This window comes from Podarcis bocagei, assembly GCF_964188305.1.
Source record: "Podarcis bocagei genome assembly, chromosome: 5".
Lineage (NCBI taxonomy): Eukaryota > Metazoa > Chordata > Lepidosauria > Squamata > Lacertidae > Podarcis > Podarcis bocagei.
The window spans coordinates 73,879,936-73,901,678 of NC_138129.1; the positions used below are offsets into that span (position 1 = coordinate 73,879,936).

Below are 21,743 nucleotides of genomic sequence, written 5' to 3' on the forward strand. Positions count from 1 at the left end.
GGATTTTCATAAACTGATAACCAGGATTTTGCATTTTAAAATACTTTTTGTTGGCAGTTTTAACCTGTTTCTTGTCCAGTAGGTCATGCTCAGTCTTAGTTGTGGTGAGCTCTTTAGGCATTTCACCCTAATATTAGAGGCCAAATTCTGTACCATGTTGCCCCATGCAGCAAAATATATTGAGGTCCGCATATATAACTGAGACTCAAATCCTAAATACACCTTCCTGGAATTGAATCCCATTAAACTTCTGTGCAGACATGCATAATCTTGCACTGCCAGAGCCACTTTCTGAACAACTCAGGTTCAGAAACCTTGGGTTTAAGCTGATTTCTTTCAAACTAACCACAATAAAAAAATTCCTTCCTGTAGCACCTTAAAGACCAACTAAGTTAGTTCTTGGTATAAGCTTTCGTGTGCATGCACACTTCTTCAGATACACTGTGTGCATGCACACGAAAGCTTATACCAAGAACTAACTTAGTTGGTCTTTAAGGTGCTACAGGAAGGATTTTTTTTATTTTGACTATGACAGACCAACACGGCTACCTATCTGTAACTGAAACTAACCACAGTTAATGTTAACGACAGTTTCTGGTGTGGATGACATGCTGAACAAATGTAGAAGCAAACGTTTCAAACTGCTCCTCCTGGCCAGATGAGAGGAGAAGCACGCAAGCAATTGAAGCTAGGCTTGTTTACATCTTGCTATACCATAGTTTAGCTGGACATCTGAATGCAGCAACTGAATCTAAACAGAGGTGTGCTTTTGGTTCTGCTGTTATTTTGTGCATTATCTTCTCTTCTCCTGATAATGGTCTGGTGAGTCTGATGGTCTTGAAGATGGAAAAAAACTAGTTTCTTTATACATCCATCTTTGGCTTTTTCTATACATGATTGAAGTTCTTTGCTACTTTCTTTCAGGGCAGTGGTTGTGTGCAACTCGACCTCCACATCATGGCTCTGTAACAGTACTTACAGAGTTGCTGTTGAAAGCCCCTTGCTCTTTTTCAAATGTATTTTCATGGGTTAAAACAAAAACAAAAACTGGCCTAATCAACATGTGTTGCCTTTTAGAACTTCTGTTTTGAACATCTATAGCTCAACAAGACTTCTGAGTTTAGAACCTTTGGAAATGACATCTCTGTGAGATTCACAAAGCTTCTAAGATTATTATTCACCCAGAATTTTGAAGGCTCTTGAAGCAATTCTATTTATGTGTGAGAAGAAGATGCTGATCAATCAAAGATGGAAGGGGTGCAATCACAAGACTCCAACTTCCTGAGTCTCCTGTATAAAACTTTGATATCTAGCACTTAAAGCAAATTCAATCCAGACAACTTTGATTCAGAACACTACCAACTGTCCATGTCTGTGACCCCCATTTTGACTTACAGAAGACCACCCTATACATTGCATACAGGTCCCCAGGTTTAAAGCATTGTTCTTTTAAGGTGCTACATTACCATCTTGGATTGTGCCCCTTAATCAGCCATTAGTACAAGCCAATACATCAACCTCTGTGTGAGGAAGTGTGGCTTACTGTCATTGCAACAGTTATGGCAGATCAAGTTTGACTGTTACAAAACACCAGCCATTTTATTTGTTCCTGTACAATTGTTTTTAATCCCTTAACTTTCTTAGGTATTGGGCTGCATCTTCTTCCCTCCCTTCTCCCATCCTTTGTCTACAGAAGAAATGATGTATCCTTACTCATGTAAATAACATCCAGATGAATAATCATGGATGGCATCCAAGATAGACATGTCAGGTGAAGTAAACATTCTACAGCAGAACAACCCCTTAAGCTATTCCTTTGTAATACTCTTACCTGCGTCTGCCACAACGATTCTTTCACATGATGCACCTCTGAAAGGAGCATTTGATGGCTGAAGTGCCATTTGAATTAGGGAATTACACGGTGAAGAGCAAAGACCTTCTATCAAGAATTGCGAAAACAATGCTACCAAACACATAGGAACCAGAGGCCCTGCTTTTCACAGATGCAATACAAGTCATGTATGACTTCTTTTTCAATATGCACTAGGCCAATGCGATAATGCAAATGGATCTGTTGTTGGTACAGACTATTTTAAGCTGTTTTGTGTTGACGCTGAAGCAAGGACTGCAGACAAATGGGCATTTGATTGGCCCCAGTGACAGTAAGATGTTTGGTTAGCTGGGTCACCAGCCTGATCTGGCAGACTCCTGTTCTTATGCACATTTTTTAAAAGTGTGGAACTGTGCTCCTGATGCAGTTTGAAGCACTTTGACCAAGATGACCATATTAGAATACTAAAACAAAGGGACACTGGCCAAGCAATCAGCATTTCTACTGGCCACCAAAGATGTTGCTGGGTATATATACCTGTGATTGATAAACAAATTAATTTGTCCACATGTGCGTAACCAGGGGAAGTCTAGACTGCTCAGCTAGCCAGAAAAAAAAAAATGTGGATCTATATCCATTGGGAAGCATGTGTACATGTTTTGAATGATTTCAAAAATATCAATATATAAAAAGCCCACACCAGAACAAACAAAATAAAATAATCTGCATTATTAACAGAATATGCACATCAAGACCATTTGTGACACATTGAAGCACTTTGGGTGGTATTCAACTAAATAATTGCAGGAGTGGAATGACTTCTGCCTGTGAAACATGTCCTTCCCTCCTCTCCTCCCATCAGCCACCCTATGCCATCCCCAAATATGCTTCCAAAAGTTTGGGGAACCCCCAGAACAGATTTAGGTGCTGTAGGATGAAAAGAGTCTTCTGAGCAAGGGGAAATCCTTGCACTAATAGGCCCATTGACTTAGTACTACATTGAATTCCACCGATTATCTACCATATCACAGTGACCATCACAACAATCTTAAAATGTAAGCCAGTTCTGTGATTTATATATGATGCAAACTGAGGATGAAAGACGAATGACAACATCATCTAGTGGTTTTGTGGTTGAGTTCCTAGTTCTTAGCTCATACTACGTTTGACTAGCTCTCAGGTTAAAAACGGTTTCATTTTACTCTTAATCAGAAGTTTTATGAAGAAATGATGTAAGTAAAGAATAATAATGAGTGACTTACCTCGGCTGTACACACTTTGCACCTTGGAGCACCTTCACCCTGAAGACCCTGTAAAAAGAAGAGGCATTTAGGAGTAAAACTGATCTCAAAAATGGGTGCTGCAGAAGGGGGGGGGGAATGAACATATGAAAAAACATCAGCATTATCTGCTTGGCAGCACCGAAGACTCGCAGGGCCAGATCAGTAATGCAAAATGAATGTTTTACAGTTTCAGAATGTGGTTCACATGTGATAATTGGCACCATTCTTGCATTGTAATTTTTTCATTTTATGCTAATGCTCTTAATTAGTCCTCAAGTCAATAAGGCACAAAAAGATAATGGACAATCAGCTTAAAACAGGGCTCAGGACTGCGGAGTCTCTCTGAGCCTCGAGAAGTAATCAAGTTTATGGTGTTTAACCTTCATTCTCAAAGAGAAAATGGATCTCGAGCAGCTTTGGCGGGACAAAGCATTCAATAAGTATTGTTTCATTTTTATGGCATATCATTCCAATTTTTTTAAAAAAATGTAATGTTACTTTTAGAAACCACAGTGTCTACAGTGTCATAAATTAAGGCTGTACGGCAGCAGTGGTGCCCAGGGATCATTGGCCCCAATGGCGTCATGGAACTGAGCTGTGAATGCGGGAGACTTATGGCCAGTTCAGATGTAACACAAAACCATTACAGTGGTGCCTCGCAGGATGAAATTAATCCGTTCCGCAAGTCTCTTCGTCTAGCGTTTTTTTCGTCTTGCGAAGCAACCCTATTAGCGGCTTAGCAGATTAGCGCTATTAGCGGTTTAGCGGCTATTAGCGGTTTAGCGGCTATTAAAGGCTTAGCGGCTATTAAAGGATTAGCGGATTAGCGGCTAAAAGGCTATTAGCGGCTTAGCGGATTAGAAAAAGGGGGGGAGCGAAAAAAAATCGGAACACTTGCAAGACGTTTTCATCTTGCAAAGCAAGCCCATAGGGAAATTCGTCTTGCGAAGCAGCTCAAAAACGGAAAACCCTTTCGTCTAGCGGGTTTTCCGTCTTGTGAGGCATTTGTCTTGCGGGGCACCACTGTATTTATTAGAGTGGGAATGATGGTTGTACCCAAATATCTCCTCTTTCCTCCTCCCCTTTCCTAGTCCCTTCTAATGAAAGACTTCCCGATAGGATGTCTAGGAGTCCTGTTTTGTCCTAGAGAGTCTGCTGTTCACCAAGCCACATGGTAAATTGGCTGTCTCTTTCGAATCCTAGTTTAAGCTGGCTGTTTTTATTGACCCCTGTTTTATGCCAAAAGCTCCTGAGTGAATACGTTGCGAGATGGCACTTTCTGGACTTAACGGTGCAATCCCATGCAAGTATACTCCGAAGCAGCAAATCTCATTGACTTCCATGGGGCTTAGTCTCAGTTAAGTGAGTATTGAATTGCAGCCTAGATGACAGGTTTCAAAATGGATCAGACAGGAAGAGCTGTACTTCTAATTGGTGCTAAATGACCATTGGGTTGTAGTACTCAGAATAAAGCCAAGTTCCTCAGCTTCAGGGAAGAACCTTTCAAAAATGGGGAGGAGGTCACAGGAGAGAGCTCCTTCACTCTGCTGCAAACAGTAAAGGCAGCATCCAGTGTTTAGCTCTACTCAAAGTAGACTCATTGAAATTAACAGTTACGACTAACTGAGGCCCATTAATTTCAATGTGTCTGAGTAGAATGCAGCTGGATGCGACCCTTTGGGTGGTACTCAACTTTTACTCAGAGCAGATCCACTGAAATTAATCAGTATGGTTAACTAATGTGCGTTCATTTCGGTGGATCAGTTTTGAGAAGAACTTAGTTGAATACCACCCTATATCAACTTTGGAGAAATCTCTCATATTTGGGTATCTAAGACTTGATTGAAAGGGGGGAAATATGTCTGCACCATATGTTTGATAGTGCTTAGAGATATTTTACTAAACAGACCAATGTGGGAAAGGAGGACCTTAACAGTAAGAGTAGACATGAAGAAAATAGGTTTTAGGTCACAACCCTATGCCCACTCACCAGGGAGTAAGATCCACTGAACTAGATAAGATTCACTTCTGAGCTGACATGTTTAGAACTGCAAAGTTAAAGGCTTGTTTATCCCGATGAGGATGGACATTGGGAAACATAATGCAGATATGAATTGAAAACACTTAAGGTTTATGAAGGATGACCCTCTCGTTTGATTCTCCCACTGATAATGCTTTTGTGTTTGTTTTTCGTGTTTGGCTCATAGCCGTGATGTTGAATTTGGTAGCTACCATCTACCTAGCATCTTTATAAAACTTCTTATGAAAAGAGCAAAGAAAGCACTCTGTATTTGATGAAGAGTATTTATAAAGCTACTCTTGATATACACACACGTTACTTTCTGCTCCCGAGGAACCATCTGAGCGGCAGGCCTAATCTCCCGCAAATCCCTCAACTTTTCATTTCTCCGGGGTAATATATAACCTTCCTGTCTGTAGGTAGCCATTGTCACGGGAAATATTTTTTCTCCTACCTTCTGAAAGGACGTAATTTATAACATGAAATTAAAAGCATCAAATTAGTAACCCAATCCCTGTATTCCAGTTTAATGAACTAGCGCCTTCACCGCATTATTGTTTTGTGCCACTGGACCAATCTGTTTTGTTTTGCAAACAAAATGTGGTTTTTATTAATAAAGAAATGCAGAAGGAAAAAAAGAGAGAGAGGCATCCTTGGCACAGTTAAAATGATGTTTCCCAGGGGCCTCCATGGTCTCATTTAAAACAGCATTTTCATCATTTACTCTCAGCAAAAACGAGAAAGAGCATGAATATTTGTGCCTTTCCCCCATTCCTTTTAAAGGTTGAATGGGGATAGCTGGGTGTACATTGTGTCTAATGTTGTCCCCATTGGGAGAGCACAAAGGCTTCGGACATTGGATGTCCAAATCCCTGCTCAGCTCTTAAGCTTACTTTATTAGGGCCAAAGTGGGCATGATGTGAAACACATCACAAATCACATCTGGCGCTGTGTGTGTGTGTTTTAAATTATAGGATTCCTTCAAATTATTCATTTGAGTTAAACCACAGAGCCTAGGGCTTGCCAATCAGAAGGTTGGCGGTTCGAATCCCCGCGACGGGGTGAGCTCCCGTTGCTCGGTCCCAGCTCCTGCCAACCTAGCAGTTCGAAAGCACGTCAAAGTGCAAGTAGATAAATAGGTACCACTCCGGCGGGAAGGTAAACGGTGTTTCCGTGCTCTGCTCTGGTTCACCAGAAGCGGCTTAGTCATGCTGGCCACATGACCCGGAAGCTGTACGCCGGCTCCCTGGGCCCATAGAGCAAGATGAGCACCGCAAACCCAGAGTCGGTCACGACTGGACCTAGTGATCAGGGGTCCCTTTACCCTTTTACCCAATAGGAACATAGGAAAGAGCATTATACTCTGCTGGGGCACAGGTCCAGCTAACTTAGCTCAGTTGGCTAGAACGTGGTGCTGATAATGCCAAGGTTGCAGGTTGTCCCCTACAGGACAACTGCATTTTCCTGCATTGCAGGGGGTTGGACTGGATGGTCCTGAAGGTCCCTTCCAACTCTACAGTTCTATGAGTCTATAACTCAGAATTGTCTACATTGGCTGGGACATTCTCAGGCCTACCAGGAGACACAAGGGATTGAACATAGAACATAGGACCTTCTGCATGCAGAGCAGGTGCTGAATGGACTTCTGCTTGAGTAATGGGACTTCCCCTACTCTCACCTGAAGCGCCCAGAGAAAATTGCATGGGGATTGCAGGGGGAAGACATCACCTAGGTTTTGGGGTTTTCTTACATCCCAGAACTTCAGCTGGTTGGAAAGGACCTGTGGCGATCACACAGGGCCCCCGGACATTTGATGGTCTATTGACCCTGTGCCACCACTGTGATTGCTTTCTTCACTGCCACCACCCCGTTTCTCACGGGGACACACGGAGTCCAGTCAGTTGTTAACATTAACAAATAATCAAGTTTATTTTTAAATGCAGGAACAAGCTTATGGTTACAGTTAATTTTTCTTGGCAGTTTCTTAATCTTAGTTCCTAACAACTTCAAACTGATTATTCCCACTATCTATCTGACTCCACCTGACAATTCCTCTCACTCTCTCACAATACAACTCTACCAACCCACACCTAATCCTCCCTCTTCCTTCTTCAACTCCCAAACCTCATCTGCCTTTCAAAACCCCCCACTCTAACTTTTACTCCCCCCTTGCATTCCCACTGGCCAATCACATTCTCACTCATTTAACCCTTTCCTAATGACCCACCTAGGAGGCAAACGCCACAGGACCAATGGAAGCTATTTCCTTCCTTACTGCAGTTGGAACCACCCCACTCAAATCAGTAGCAATGGGAGCTTTGATTCCAGAGTTGGTAGAAACTGGGCTATGATTATTGCTAAGGCTCTGACAAGGGAGAAAGGGGTTAAACTTGCCCTCCTTGTGCACTGCAATCCAAGTGAAAATTGGCCTCCCTCGCAGTTGCTGATATTCTTTTCTTTTTCTAAAAACAAACAAACCGTAGATGTGGTTTGTAATGACGCATTTAGCGTCTTGTCTAGCTTGACCCTTATCAGGCTCCCCCCCCCAATAAGAAGAAATACTGCAAAAATGCACAAAGTCCTTGGGTCTGAAAAGTAAAGATGCTAAAATAAGGAAGAGGAGAAACACAAAGTACAGACCCAGAGAATTATTCTAGGGTTTAAGGATGGATTGGTGCAATGTACTTATGGGCCATTTTGACAACCAAGAAAGGGCCCCCAAGAGAGCAGCACCACAAAACCATATTTTTTTCAGACAAATTCTAACATTGCACCAGTGGGCATGATGGGATTTCCCCTTCTCCTCCCGCAGTCCCTATATTGTCCAAAGAGTATTCCAGCCTTCTGAGGAGAATTCTGATGGTGTCCAGTGGGTGGGTTTGCAGGGGTGAGGAGATGGCAAATTTCAATTCTCATACACAGATTTTTTTCTGCACAAGTCAACATCACCCCTTCTTTTCAAGCAACATGTTTAGCAGCTGGTGGTTAGACCAGCCTCAGTCACGATGTCTGCCACTTCAAATTAATAATATCTCCACGTTAGAGATGGACACCAGAACTGAGTACCATTCTTGAAGAAGTTTGACAGAGCTAGGTTTTGGTCAGACCTTTACTGTGTATTGGTCTGAGGTTCTGAAGACCCAAGTTCTGCCATAGGAACTTTTTTAAAAATCTAGTGCAGGGCGGTGCAACTTTCATACAAAGTGGGCCGCAAGAGGTACTTTGTCACAGAACCTGTGGGCCGCACACTGCCTTGTTGGGTGGGTGGGATGTAGGCCAAAATTTGATGCCCCTCCCCATTCCTCGTGCTACCATGCGAAAGCCAACAAAGCAACACACCAGGTTTGGGGAAGGAGACATGAGACTCTGGCAGGAGGCCCTCCTCCTCCTTCCCAAAGCTGGGGAAGTGCTAACCAGGCTTTGGGAAGACTCTAGGACCCTGTCTGAGCCTTCATGTCCCATTCCCAAAGCCCAGGGCCTCCTTATCCAGCTTTGCGAAGGCAGCATGAGGGCTGACATCAAATGTTGCTGAGGGTCTCAAAGAAAGGCCTCAAGGGCCATTCCTTGGGCCATGTGTTGGACCACCCTGCCAGTTCTTTCAGGGCCAGTCTGTACAAAGTCACACCATTGCACCCTGTGGATGTCAAAAGGCTGTCTACAGCACAGCCTGTAATATACCATATTTTTTGCTCTATAACACGCACCTGACCATAACACGCACATAGTTTTTAGAGGAGGAAAACAAGAAAAAAAATATTCTAAACAAAACAGTGGATGTATGATTTTTGTGGTTCATGCTGTGGCCACAGACATGTGATCTGACAGTGAGTTTGGAGTAGCCCAATGCAAAAATCCTGAGGATCCATGTGGATCTGTGCTTTGTAACCACGTTTTAAGTGGGGAGGGAAGGAAAAGCACTCAAGGGACAAGGAGAAGGATGCTGCTAATAATGCAGAAGAGGGGTTTAAGGGGAGAAGGAACACATGTGGGGTGGGTGGAGAAGGATGCTGCTAATAATGAAGAAGAGGGGTATAAGGGGAGAAGGCTCCTCTCCTCTCCCACTTTGCTCCTTTAAAGCAAGCAGGCTCTGCTTTTCTCCCTCCTCCCCGCTCATCCCCGGCTTAGCGAGCTGAAAAACATTGCTGCTATGTAGTGAGCTGAGTGGGGAGGAGAGAGGGACAGAGAGCCTGCTTGCTTTAAAGGAACCAACCAGACAGGAGCCGCTTACACTCGTGTAAGCGGCTCCTCTCCTCTCCTGCTTTGCTCCTTTAAAGAAGCAGGCTCTCTGTCCCTCTCTCCTCCCCACTCAGCGGCTCTTCTCCCGCTTTGCTGTTTCAAAGCGAGCCACGGAGGAGGGAAGGAAGGGGAACCATGGATCCTCTGCTCACGACTGCAGCAGATCCCCCCGCCACCTGTAGGCATTCCCTCCATAACACGCACAGACATTTCCCCTTACTTTCTAGGAGGAAAAATTGAGTGTTATGGTGCAAAAAATACGGTATCTAACATTATCTGTTTCATGCTGAAACGCTTTGGGTTGTGATGAGATGCCTGGTTCTCAGCTACTTCAGTAAAGAAAAAGCGTTTTAAATGCGCTATAACACTGTGACACCATATGGCACTGTGGAGTCCCATCTATCGCCAACGTGATTTCCCATTATGAGGTTTACAATGCATTTTGCTGAAACTTTTTTTTTATGTTTCTAGATCCAGCCCTGGTCTGGTTAGACATAGCTTACCATGGTGTCTGGGCATATACTTCTCTGAAAATGTTACCAAACATTTGCTATATATATATATATATATATATATATATATATATATATATGCTTTCGTAGATTTTCACGGGTACAGGAATGTAGGTTTTGGTGTCTTCGGGTGTCTTCCCGTGTAAGAGTTGGGGTGTCTAGGCGACGTTTCGACGAGGTCTCACTCGTCATCTTCAGGCTGGTGCTTTCGGCTTCTTGTTACTAGAACAGAGCAGGATCTCAGTGTTTGAGTTCCTATAAATACTGTTGAGGGGGTGTGGTGTATAGCCTCCAACGTTCTGGGCAGATAGGAAGTTCCTAGGTTAATGTGCCTTTTCTTCTTTTGTTCATTAATTACTTGAGGGATATCTTGAGTGATTACTTGAGTGATATTCTGATATTCAAACTTTGGCTCAGATATGTTGACGACACCTTTGTAATTTGGCCACACGGGAAGGAAAAACTAGATAGCTTCCTCACACATCTCAACAGCCTACACCCCAAAATACAATTCACTATGGAAATAGAAGCCAACAACCAACTTCCCTTCCTTGACGTCCTAATCTACAAAAAACCTGATGGCTCCCTAGGACACACTATCTACCGGAAAAAAACACACACCAACCGCTACTTACATGCACAATCACACCACCACCCTGCACAAATAAACTCCGTAGCCAAGACTCTCATCTCCAGAACCAAACGCCTGGCTGACAAAGACCACTTGACAACTGAGTTACAGAATCTCTCAAATGTGTTAATCGCCAACGGATACCAGCAAAACAGGGTTACGAAGCTAATCCAAAAAGAAACACCCCCAAAAAACCAAGACACAGAAGAAAACAATGGCATGGCCCTCCTTCCTTATATCAAGGGCACTACAGATAAAATTAGCAAAATCCTCCATAAACACAATATCAAAACAGCCTTTTGCACCAACCAAAAAATAGCCAATATCCTCAGAAACCCAAAAGATAAAATCCAGTTAGAAAACCAAGGGGTCTATGAAATACCCTGCAAAGTCTGCCCAGCCACGTACATTGGACAAACAAACAGACGAATAAATGCACGTATCGCAGAACACAAGAATGCCGTCAAAAAAGAAGAAAAAACTTCCTCTCTTTACCAACACATGAAAGAAACAGGACACGAAATTAATTTTGCAGATTCCAAATTGCTCTTTAACATGGAACATCACCACAAGAGAATAATCATGGAAGCCATCGAGATAGAGAAACACCCTCACAACATGAACAAGCGTGACGACACGTCCCGCCTGCCAGACATCTGGAAATTAGCCCTCCCCACAAAAACCGACACCAGAACCAGAGGCACACAGAACGCCATCTCCAATCAACCACACCAGACCCAAACCCAGACCCTCTCCACAGATAAATTACAGACACCATCCAGTAGCCAAACCATAGTGGCACCTCCGGATGCTGCACCCCCCTGCAATCCCTACACAGATCTGGCTGGCACAGGGCACAAAACCACAGCTCGCCCCTATACACGAAGCCAAGCCAGAGCACAACTAAGTGCAGTACAACCATCTTCTCAGAAAAACTCTTCACAAGGTCAAGAGGTCAAGACACGAAAGCTTTAGCAACTAATCCACACCTAATGACCCTCCTAAGTGGTACTCAGAATATCACTCAAGTAATCACTCAAGATATCCCTCAAGTAATTAATGAACAAAAGAAGAAAAGGCACATTAACCTAGGAACTTCCTATCTGCCCAGAACGTTGGAGGCTATACACCACACCCCCTCAACAGTATTTATAGGAACTCAAACACTGAGATCCTGCTCTGTTCTAGTAACAAGAAGCCGAAAGCACCAGCCTGAAGATGACGAGTGAGACCTCGTCGAAACGTCGCCTAGACACCCCAACTCTTACACGGGAAGACACCCGAAGACACCAAAACCTACATATATATATATATATATATATATATATATATATATATATATATATATATAATTTAATAATAATAATTGATTTATACCCTGCCCATCTGGCTGGGTTTTCCCAGCCAAATATGGCTGTGAAGGACCCATCCAAACTAACAGGTCAACCAGGGCTTGCTTTCCCTTACCGCACAGCATTAAAAGTTTCGTAACTGCTTCGAAAACAGCAAAGTATGGATGCAGAAGCTGTGGCTTTCCAGATGTTGCTGAACAACAGCTCCCATCGTCCCTGACCATTGGGCATGCTGGCAGGGGGTGATGGGAGTTCCACAACATCTGGGGGGTCACCCAGTTCTTCACCGCTGCTTCAGGCAAATTACTTAGTTTGAAAATGCTTTAGAGGTTCACTGATTAAATAGGGCACTGGCACCTCCTTCGATTTGTTATACTTCTATGGATCACAGCTATTTTGACATCAAGCAGTTCCGTAACTGCAGTCCTGAACAATACCAATATATATTTCCCCATCTTTGGTGTATCTGGTTCAACCCTGTAGCATTTTGCTCACTGTTTCAGCTAGGCGGTGTTTGCCTACGGTGTACAGACATGTCTGAGATTAATCCAAAGAGATGGATCAAGCTAAAAGAGTCATTTATGCAGCTTTGGACTATCCAAGAAGGATATTTGTGCACAAAGTATTGCTAACATCAAGATTAGGGGGGAAAGGGGGGGGAACCCCCAAGAGATACTCTTAGATGTCTGCAAATTAATAGATGAATCCATTAAGAAATCGCTGCTCAAAGGAACTGTGGCTGGCAAAACAAGGAAGTATAGCTGGTCTGAGAAAAGAAACCTTCAGCTAATTTTGAAATATGAGTTCCTTGTATTATATTGTAGCCACGAGGATAAGCCAACACAAAAGCATTATGATTTACTGCTGCAATACAGAGAAACAGTTTTTTCCTGTATAGTTCCTTTCCAACATGTCCATCACTAACTAAGGTAAAACATTCTTAGCGCAGCATAATCAGATCTCATAGCTTCATTTTTACAGCCAAAAGGGGGATAGCCAGACTCCAGTAGCTGTAAAGAACTGAGGAACTGAGGAGAAGTTGTCCATTTCACAGCATTTGAAGTGCTCAAATCTGCATTTTAAAACTTCGGAAGCAACTGCAGTGGAAATAAAAAATGACAACACAGAAGTTCTTCGTTCTGTCCCATGAGTCAGCTATCTTTCTCCATTGTTAGTTCCCGACACTGAGGAGGGGGGCGGAAACGAACTGCATTTTCACTCACACTGAAGATGGTAATTTCTTTCAAAACCCTAAAAAGTGGGTAAACCCTTCCCTTTTTAAGTCTTTGGCCTACTGAAGTGACATTTTTAAAACTAGCAAGCAAGAAAGCAAGGCACGGTTTGCAGTGAATGGTGGTGAATGATGGAGGAGGACAACAACAACATCCCCAATTCACAGCCACATTCATAGATAGTTAATTAGGAGGTAGGCAAATACTTTAAAAAAAGTTTCTTAGTGGAGAAACTCTACAGTTATGGCATTCTTGCTCACCTGGTCTTACCTTCAACTGTTTCTAAAATGTATGGAACAGAAGAACACTAGCAGAGATTGTTCGAGGAAGGCTTTGTGTATTTCAAAGACCCCTATTCACCTACAGTCAAGGTGATGGAAGATTTTTCTTTCACTGCAATAATTTTCCTCAAAAACAACACCTCACCTTTTATTCCATATATTTAGTAACAAACATTCACTTACAGAGGAAAAAGTAAGTGGGTGAACTTGGGGCTACATTAGGCTCCTTTGAAAACCAAGTTTGCTCGCATAGTCCAATCGCGGTCATTCCCTGATCACACTAGAATATAACAATGGTGGAAGAGGGGGGCAGAAGGTTAAGGACATTTTTATTTACTCATTCCAAACATATCCTGACCTTTTAATGCATTCAGATTGGCTTACAATAGGTAAAACAACAACAACACCATGGATAGGTGTAAGATATAGAAATGTGTTTATTCTTGTTCTAGAATGATGCTTTACAGCAAAAGAAAAATGAATCCGTATGATTTTTTTAAAAATGTATTTAAAATACAGGAGTGCTTGGTCTCTTTTTGACTGAAGCTGGGCAGCATGACAGGGTCCATTGTTTGACAGTGGGATGGTCTCTCTCAAGAGGTTGTGGACTCTCCTTCCTTGGAGGTTTTTAAGCAGAGGTTGGATGGCCATCTGCCATGGATGCTTGAGTCAAGATTCCTGCATTGCAGGGGGTTGGACTAGATGACCCTGGGGGTCCCATCCAACTCTACAATATGACTCTGTGAATAATGGACACTTTATATGCAATTCTCTCAGATGGTGGTGAGGACAGCACATGGATTTGATGAAAGGGACCTTCTGTTTGGAAGATAGGACCCATTGCAGCTCAAGAAGAACTACAAGTTTTGGGAACTATGGCCATGAGACATGGGTCACAAACTTGCAAAAAGTACTCCAGCTGGCAAAATATGCTTCTTCTGGATGCCCAAATGCTAGCTTTCAAAAGTTTTGGCTCTGATTGGTTGATGCTCTTTCCCTCAATGAACAAATAAGGAAGCAGCATGACTAAAAATCATCAAATAAAAACCACAGAGACTCATTGGGTGCTCAAGGGAGTAAGTGAAAGGTATTTTTGTTTTGGACTAATGCGACTTAATAATTAAGAGCATGTTAAATTTGAAGTGCCTAGTTCCAATCTCTGCTGAGCCACAAACTTGCTGGATAGCTCTGCTTCTCAGCCTCACTCCCCATCTGTAATATGGACACACTAATATTGGACTAGAGATGCGGGTGGTGATGAGGGTTAAACCACAGAGCCTATGACTTTCTGATCAGAAGGTCTGCGGTTCGAATCCCCGCGATGGGGTGAGCTCCCGTTGCTCAGTCCCTGCTTCTGCCAACCTAGCAGTTTGAAAGCACGTCAAAGTGCGAGTAGATAAACAGGTACTGCTCCGGCGGAAAGGTAAACGGCGTTTCCATGCGCTGCTCTGGTTCACCAGAAGTGGCTTAGTCATGCTGGCCCCATGACCCAGAAGCTGTACGCCGGCTCCCTCGGCCAATAAAGCAAGATGAGCGCCGCAGCACCAGAGTCGGCCACAACTGGACCTAGTGGTCAGGGGTCCCTTTCTTTACCTTTAATATTGGACTGTCCCTTCATTTCCCCAGTCCCACAACTAAAGATACAACAAATTGAACCTTGCTCACCTCTACTGATTAGTAGATGTCCGTACATTCAGCTCTCTACAGGCATCATGTCTTTTCCATCACTAGATGGGGCTTACTGCTTCCTGCAGGCTTGCATTGTTCTAAATGCACAAGGTCATTGCATGTATTGATCAGCAAATAGAACTGGCTCCCATTTTTGCTGTCAAACATCTTCCAGCTCTGGATTGGTGCATCAGGTTCATTTTGCTTCTGATTTTATGCACATGTTTGCTGACATGCTTATTTCCACAGAGAGCTGCTTAATTCTCCCAAATGTACGAGAGGGTGGAATGAGCTGGTTTGAATAGAGCCGGTGATGTTTCAGCAATTTTGGCTCTTGGCAGATTCTAATGCAATAGCCCAAGATTTACAGTTAAAAGTGCCATGCGGCCAACAGAATGGGAGCCATTTTTATTCCCTAGGTTGGGTGTGAGGGTCAGAGGCAAGTCCCAGATGTAGGAAGAGCAGAAAAAATGCCATCGACGCACAGTGACCACCTACATTTCAAGGAAATAAAAGGCCAAATGCCTGAGAAGAAGCAGGAGAACTTTCTGCCTTCCTGTGTGGCTGCAATCAAACTGCAAAACTGGGCACAATTCAAAATTGGGGGTTCCTTCATGCTCCTCAGTGCTACAGGCAGGTGCAGGTGGCACTGTGGTCTAAACCACTGAGCCTCTTGGGCTTGCTGATCAGAAGGCCGCCGGTTCAAATCCCCACAATGGGGTGAGTTCCCTTTGCTCTGTCCCAGCTCCTGCCAACCTAGCAGTTCGAAACCATGCCAGTACATGTAGATAAATAGGTACCACTGTGGTGGGAAGATAAACGGTGTTTCCATGTGCTCTGGTTTCTGTCATGGTGTTCCACTGTGCCAGAAGTGGTTTAGTCATTCTGGTCACATGACCCGGAAAGCTCTCTGTGGACAAACACCAGCTCCCTCGGTTTGAAAGCGAGATGAGTGCCACAACCCCATAGTTGACTTCAACTGGACTTAAACGTTCAGGGGTCCTTTACCTTTTACCTTTAGTGCTACACAAGCTGTACACCAGTACTGTTGAGTCAATGACCAAGCAGACAGCTCCTAAAAGCATGATGAACGAAGGGCTACAGCTCGATGGCAGAGCCTCTGTTTTGCACGCAGAAGGTCCCACGTTCAAATCTGGGCATCTCCAGGTAGGACTGTGAGAGATGTCCTTGGACTGCCTGAAGTCCTTGAACTTAAAATGGTCCCCCACTCTTGATATATGGTTTGTGCAGATGCAGTTGTCCACAATATTACATCATTGTTCCAAACCATGTCAATTTCAATACAGTGGTACCTCAGGTTACATACGCTTCAGGTTACATATGCTTCAGATTACAGACTCCGCTAACCCAGAAATAGTGCTTCAGGTTAAGAACTTTGCTTCAGGATGAGAACAGAAATTGTGCTCCAGCGGCGTGGCAGCAGCAGGAGGCCCCATTAGCTAAAGTGGTGCTTCAGGTTAAGAACAGTTCCAGGTTAAGTACGGACCTCCGGAACGAATTAAGTACTTAACCCGAGGTACCACTGTATAAGCATTTACTGTAGTTAAGACTAACCCGGATTTCCCAATTAACCAGGATTTGAAAACACGGCTGCTTTTAACACAGTTCACATTGCTGCCCATACCTAGGGAGTGCAATGCTTCCCTACAGCGTAACCCATTGGGAGCGTTATAATCATATCAGAAGTAAAAATACAGTGGTACGTCAGAAGTCGAAAGGAATCCGTTCTGGAAGTCCGTTCGACTTCCAAAACATTTGGAAACCAAGGCACGGCTTCTGATTGGCTGCAGAAAGTTCCAATCAGAAGCCGCGGAAGTCATGTCGGACGTTCGGGTTCCAAAGAACGTTCACAAACCGGAACAGTCACTTCTGGGTTTGCGGCATTCAGGAGCCAAAACGTTTGACTCGCAAGGCGTTTGGGATCCAAGGTACGACTGTATGTGATAGTCTTGTGTAAACCAGGAGCTGAAAGAAGACGATTGGATTTTAGGAAGACAGCTTTATAAATCTCCAGCAGCCCTTTCCAAGGCACACCACATATTGGTTTACATTTCTTAAACTACCATTTCAATTTGGGAGGGAGGGCTGAAAGACACTTCTCTGTGTGCTTCTCACACTTCTCACACAGAAACATACATTCCGTTTTACCATTAACCTAATCTCCAAAACATAAAACAAAACAAAACAGCTCCTTGCAGCTAAAGTTTGGCCAAAAATGGGTGGGGGAGAGGAATAAAAAGAAACCACCAACAATTTGCACAAAGGAATGCATACTCCTCTGTGAGTTTTTGGTCTGCTGCCATTTCCCCCTTTTGGCAACCATTGCAATGTTGTGGGCATCGTACAAATGCATTTGCGGCAGCCCGAGGGTTAAGTCAGACATTTCTTATCTTTGACAGATGGTTAATTTACAGTCATTATTACTAAATTCAATTGCTTAATAAGTTAGATATGACAAACACGTGTGTAGAAATCTTTGCCAAGACACCCTTCTCGGAATCCGAGGATGAAGCAAGCCCTGAAACACTTTCCCCATACATCCTCATGCTGAGGGTGACAGACTGAAGCACATTTTTAATTTTCCTATGGATTTTTCTCTTTAACTCTTTAAGATCATATGCTGTCTTACTAGAGTACAGTGGTGCCTCGCAAGACGAAATTAATTCGTTCCGCAAGTTTTTTCTTCTTGCGAGTTTTTCGTCTTGCGAAGCACGGTTTCCCATAGGAATGCATTGAAAATCAATCAATGCGTTCCTATGGAGACCGTCCGGGGACAGAGGGGACCTGTTTTAAAGCAAGGGAAGGGGCAGCGGGGAGAATCGCTTCTCCCCGTTGCCGCCCCTTGGTTCAAAAGGGGTCCGGGGAGAGAGGGGAAGACGCAGACGCCTTCCCCTCTGTCCCCTCTTTTGAAGCAAGGGGCGGAGGGGAGAAGATCGCTTCTCCCCGTTGCCGCCCCTTGGTTCAAAAGGGGTCCGGGGACAGAGGGGAAGGCGCGCGTGCGCCTTCCCCTCTGTCCCCGGAGATTGCGGGGCTGGCAACGGGGAGAAGCGATCTTCTCCCCGCCGCCCCTTGCTTCAAAAGAGGTCCAGGGTGCGGGGGCAAGCTTCGTTTTGCGAAGCAAGCCCATAGGGAAATTCGTCTTGCGAAGCAACTCAAAAACGAAAAAACCTTTCGTCTTGCGAGTTTTTCATCTCGCGAGGCGTTCGTCTTGCGGGGCACCACTGTATATTTCCAAGTCACGCAATCCAGGAACTGGGTTAGGCAGAACTCTCAATTAACCAAACTGGGAGTATGGTTCTAGTCTTATGCACCTGTTACAGGCTTCTGAATCTTAGCATGTGAACGTCTCTTTCAGGGGTAGCCAACGTGGTTGTTGTTGTTGTTGTTGTGGACTACAACTCTCATTACCTCCAACCATCAGCCATGCTGGCTGGGGCTGATGGGAGTTGTAGTCCTCAATATCCAGAGGACGCCATGTTGGCTACTCCTGAATTCTATCCCCCAAGATGCACATGGAATGTCCATACTGCACACGCAAAAGGTCACTGTGAGGGAGCCAGTCCTGAATACACAACAGCCCCAGGCTGTTCCAAGACATTTTGACTCCCGAGGTGAACCATAAAATGGTGCCCACCCAACAACCAGGGAAGAAGGGGTAAGTGAAGATCTGCATCAGGAACAAGGGGGGTGGAGGAGATCAGCAGCAGCTCCATTTCTCCAAGAGGCGATATGCGAGGGGCTGCTAAGGACACTGCAGATCCACCATCCAAGGAACATGCTGCAGCCATTGTTTCTGCTACAGCAGCAGCAACAACACTGGGCAATGCATTTCTTGGAGACCAAATCTGCCGCCCCTGGGGATCCTGCTGCCCGAGGCAGTCGCCTCACCTTGCCTTCTGGGTGGGCCGGCCCTGGTTCCAGGTTTGTATTCACTTGCTTCAAAGTTATGAGGATAGCAATTGGTTATGCCCCTAGAGAAGCAAATGTGGAAGTCGGTGGTAAAATCTTCCCTGCCCCTTTGGTGATCATCACTTTGGCAAGGGGAAATTTCTCCATAGGTATCTGAGGGTCTGTTGCTACATTTCTTCCAGTCCATTTCTTGCACAAGCCCCACTCTTTTCTGTGGTGCCAAGGGCATGGTGGGCAGTAGGTAGCTGCCCATCCCTGCAATGACCCGATGACCTGATTCACAAACACAGAACCTCATTTGTAAAACGTAGTAGAAATCCCCCAAAGCCTCCTGTGGAAATAAATGAGAAGAAATCTAAGTGCTCAGAAGCTATTTGTACATAAACCATACCAGGTAGGAAGATGCATTAAGATTTGCATCAGCATTTCAGTGCACTAAACAATTTCAGCTCATAAATAAAGGCGGATCCCAAACTAAACCGATACCGTTATAAACCTATGTAAAATGTAGAGCATTAATAAAAAGCCTGCTTGTCTTTGCTCATCTGTCAAGCTAAGCCCATCCACATAACCCCCCAAATGGTCAATATTTATTCTTTTTTAAAATATTTTTTATTAATTTAAAACATAATAATTATCATACATTCCACAAAATTTCACCTCTTATACAATCTTTTTGGACTTCCATCAGCACCTCTGGTGATCTCCCATTTTTATAATTTCTTCTGCATTTTTTAAATTCATATTGCCTTTAATTATCATAGCTAACGTTATCCTTTTCGTTCAGTAATGCAATAATTCAAATTATTTCCCTTACAAAACTTCCTGCAAACACATGGTCAATATTTATTCAGAGGGAGAGAGAAGAGGAAAATATTGGCGTAACTTAGCTTGATACATCTCCACTACAAGCTAAGGAACACATAGGTAGGGCTGCCATACAACTCAAAAGCTCAACAACTCAACAACTTGAAAGCTCAACAACATTTGTGTCTAGATTTTCACTTTTTGAAATATAGCAACCCTAATATAGGGTTGTGTTCAACATAACACTAAGGTTAAGATTCTATCAGTGCAATGAATTCCTCTTTCTTTCCCCCCACATTTGCTTGATCCCTGAATCTGTTCCGGAGTTTACTCCAACCCACTGGAGCATATTTGGGGAGAGCAGGAACATGCAGTGGGAGGAGAAAAAGGAGAGTCTTGTTGCACTAGCAGTCATCCTTACACACATACAACGATTTCCTTGAACACTGGCGCTACTTTCCAATGCATCTCAATGACCAAATTCCCCCCCCCCCATTAGTCGCTAGATTTAATAAATCCTCAACCCAGTCTTCTTCACAGGGAGGTTTGGACTTTCTCCAGTTTTTCAGAAATAGACATTTGGCTGAAAGACCACAACATACATGACAGTGCCATCATGCCCAGCACAAAACAGCAGCCATTGTGTTCCAGGAGTTCCTGACTCAATAAGACATGTCATGAATTTCAAATCCAATAGACTCTCAATACTGAATTCACTGCATCAGCATACATGTAATTCCTTCTGGGAGGAATCATACACTTCGATCTTCAGGTCAGAGACCTTCTTGGAATTTGCTTAACTTAGAGCTCAGTTTGTCCCTTAGGCTTGTGGGTCTATTGTATCTTGAAATAGTACTATGTTTGGGGTCTCCAAGGCTGGCAAGGCATGAGGCAAGAATGCAGTGGGCCTCTCTTATTCTTACTTATTTCAAGGGCACTGTCTCTGCCAATCACAGACTTTCCTCTCATGCCCCGTTGTGTGAGAAGCTCATTTAGTTCAACTCTAGCCTGGGTCACCTGAGGATAATGACATTTGATAAGCTCAAAGCTGCAGACCATAGGTCTGATGGTAGCAATCATCACTCATTGCCCATGGACAGAAAAATGTTTTTCTCCTTGTCTCGTGATACTAGATCCCAGGGCCATCAGGTGAAGCAGAGTGGTGGGAGATTCAAGCGCAACAAAGAAGTAATTTAGGCACGTGGTTAAACTTTGGAACTCAAAACCACATGTAGTGAAGGGCACCGATTAGCATGGATCTGAGAAGAGGGTGGATGAATTCATGGAGGGGAAAGGATGCTAGAGGCAACCTACCACTGAGGAACAAGAGGAGAAGACAGCTATTGCTTTCATGTCCTGTTTGTGAGCTTCCTAGAGGCATCTGACTGCAGGAAAAAGGATGATGGAATGGAGAAGGATGTTGGTTGGACCCATATGACCGTCTGTTCATGTGGAGGTTCACAGAATAGTGTGTGTGTGTGTGTGTGTGTGTGTGTGTGTGGAAATGCCCAATTTCATCATTAAAGGGAGCTCCTCTGTTTCATCCTCACCTGCACTAGCTCCCTCCCCGTCAGCCAGACTCCATTACTGGAAGCGAGACAGGCTGAGAGATGAATGCTGGGGGGTGACAGCCTGCAAGGAGCGCTCTTCTCCTTTCATCTCTGCACCCCTTTTGATGTTAAAATTAGACACTTTCCCCACTTTAGACATCAACTGTGCAGACACTTGAACAAACAAAAGTGGCTGTCACCATCACGTCGGGCTTGGCCCTGAGTCTATGATGTGGGATGGAAGAAGAAGACTGGGAGAATGCAGGAAATTGTGATGGATGGGTTATTTAATCTTGTCACTCTTGAAACAGCCCCTCCTGGGACTGGAATACAGACTGGGGACTGCAGGACTGAAGGCTACTCTCCTTCCCCCCCCAAAAAAATGCCTGTGGAAAGGGAGAATAGTTTTA

At 44.0% G+C, this 21,743-nt stretch overlaps 1 protein-coding gene across 5 annotated transcripts in view; it reads right to left on the bottom strand.

The window, feature by feature from the left end:
• The window catches only part of LOC308586919 (uncharacterized protein), a 282,149-nt gene that overhangs the window by 220,046 nt on the left and 40,360 nt on the right, over positions 1-21,743 (bottom strand). For 4 of the 5 annotated variants that reach the window (XR_014008111.1, XM_081194122.1, XM_081194121.1 and 1 more), the window contains exon 3: positions 3,094-3,141. The exons of the other annotated variant lie outside the window; for it this stretch is intronic. Coding sequence is in view for 3 of the 4 variants with exons in the window: in XM_081194122.1 (XP_081050248.1) it covers positions 3,094-3,141 (48 nt within the window). In the remaining variant the exon portion in view is untranslated. The remainder of the gene's footprint in view (positions 1-3,093; positions 3,142-21,743) is intronic. 5 annotated transcript variants of the gene reach the window in all.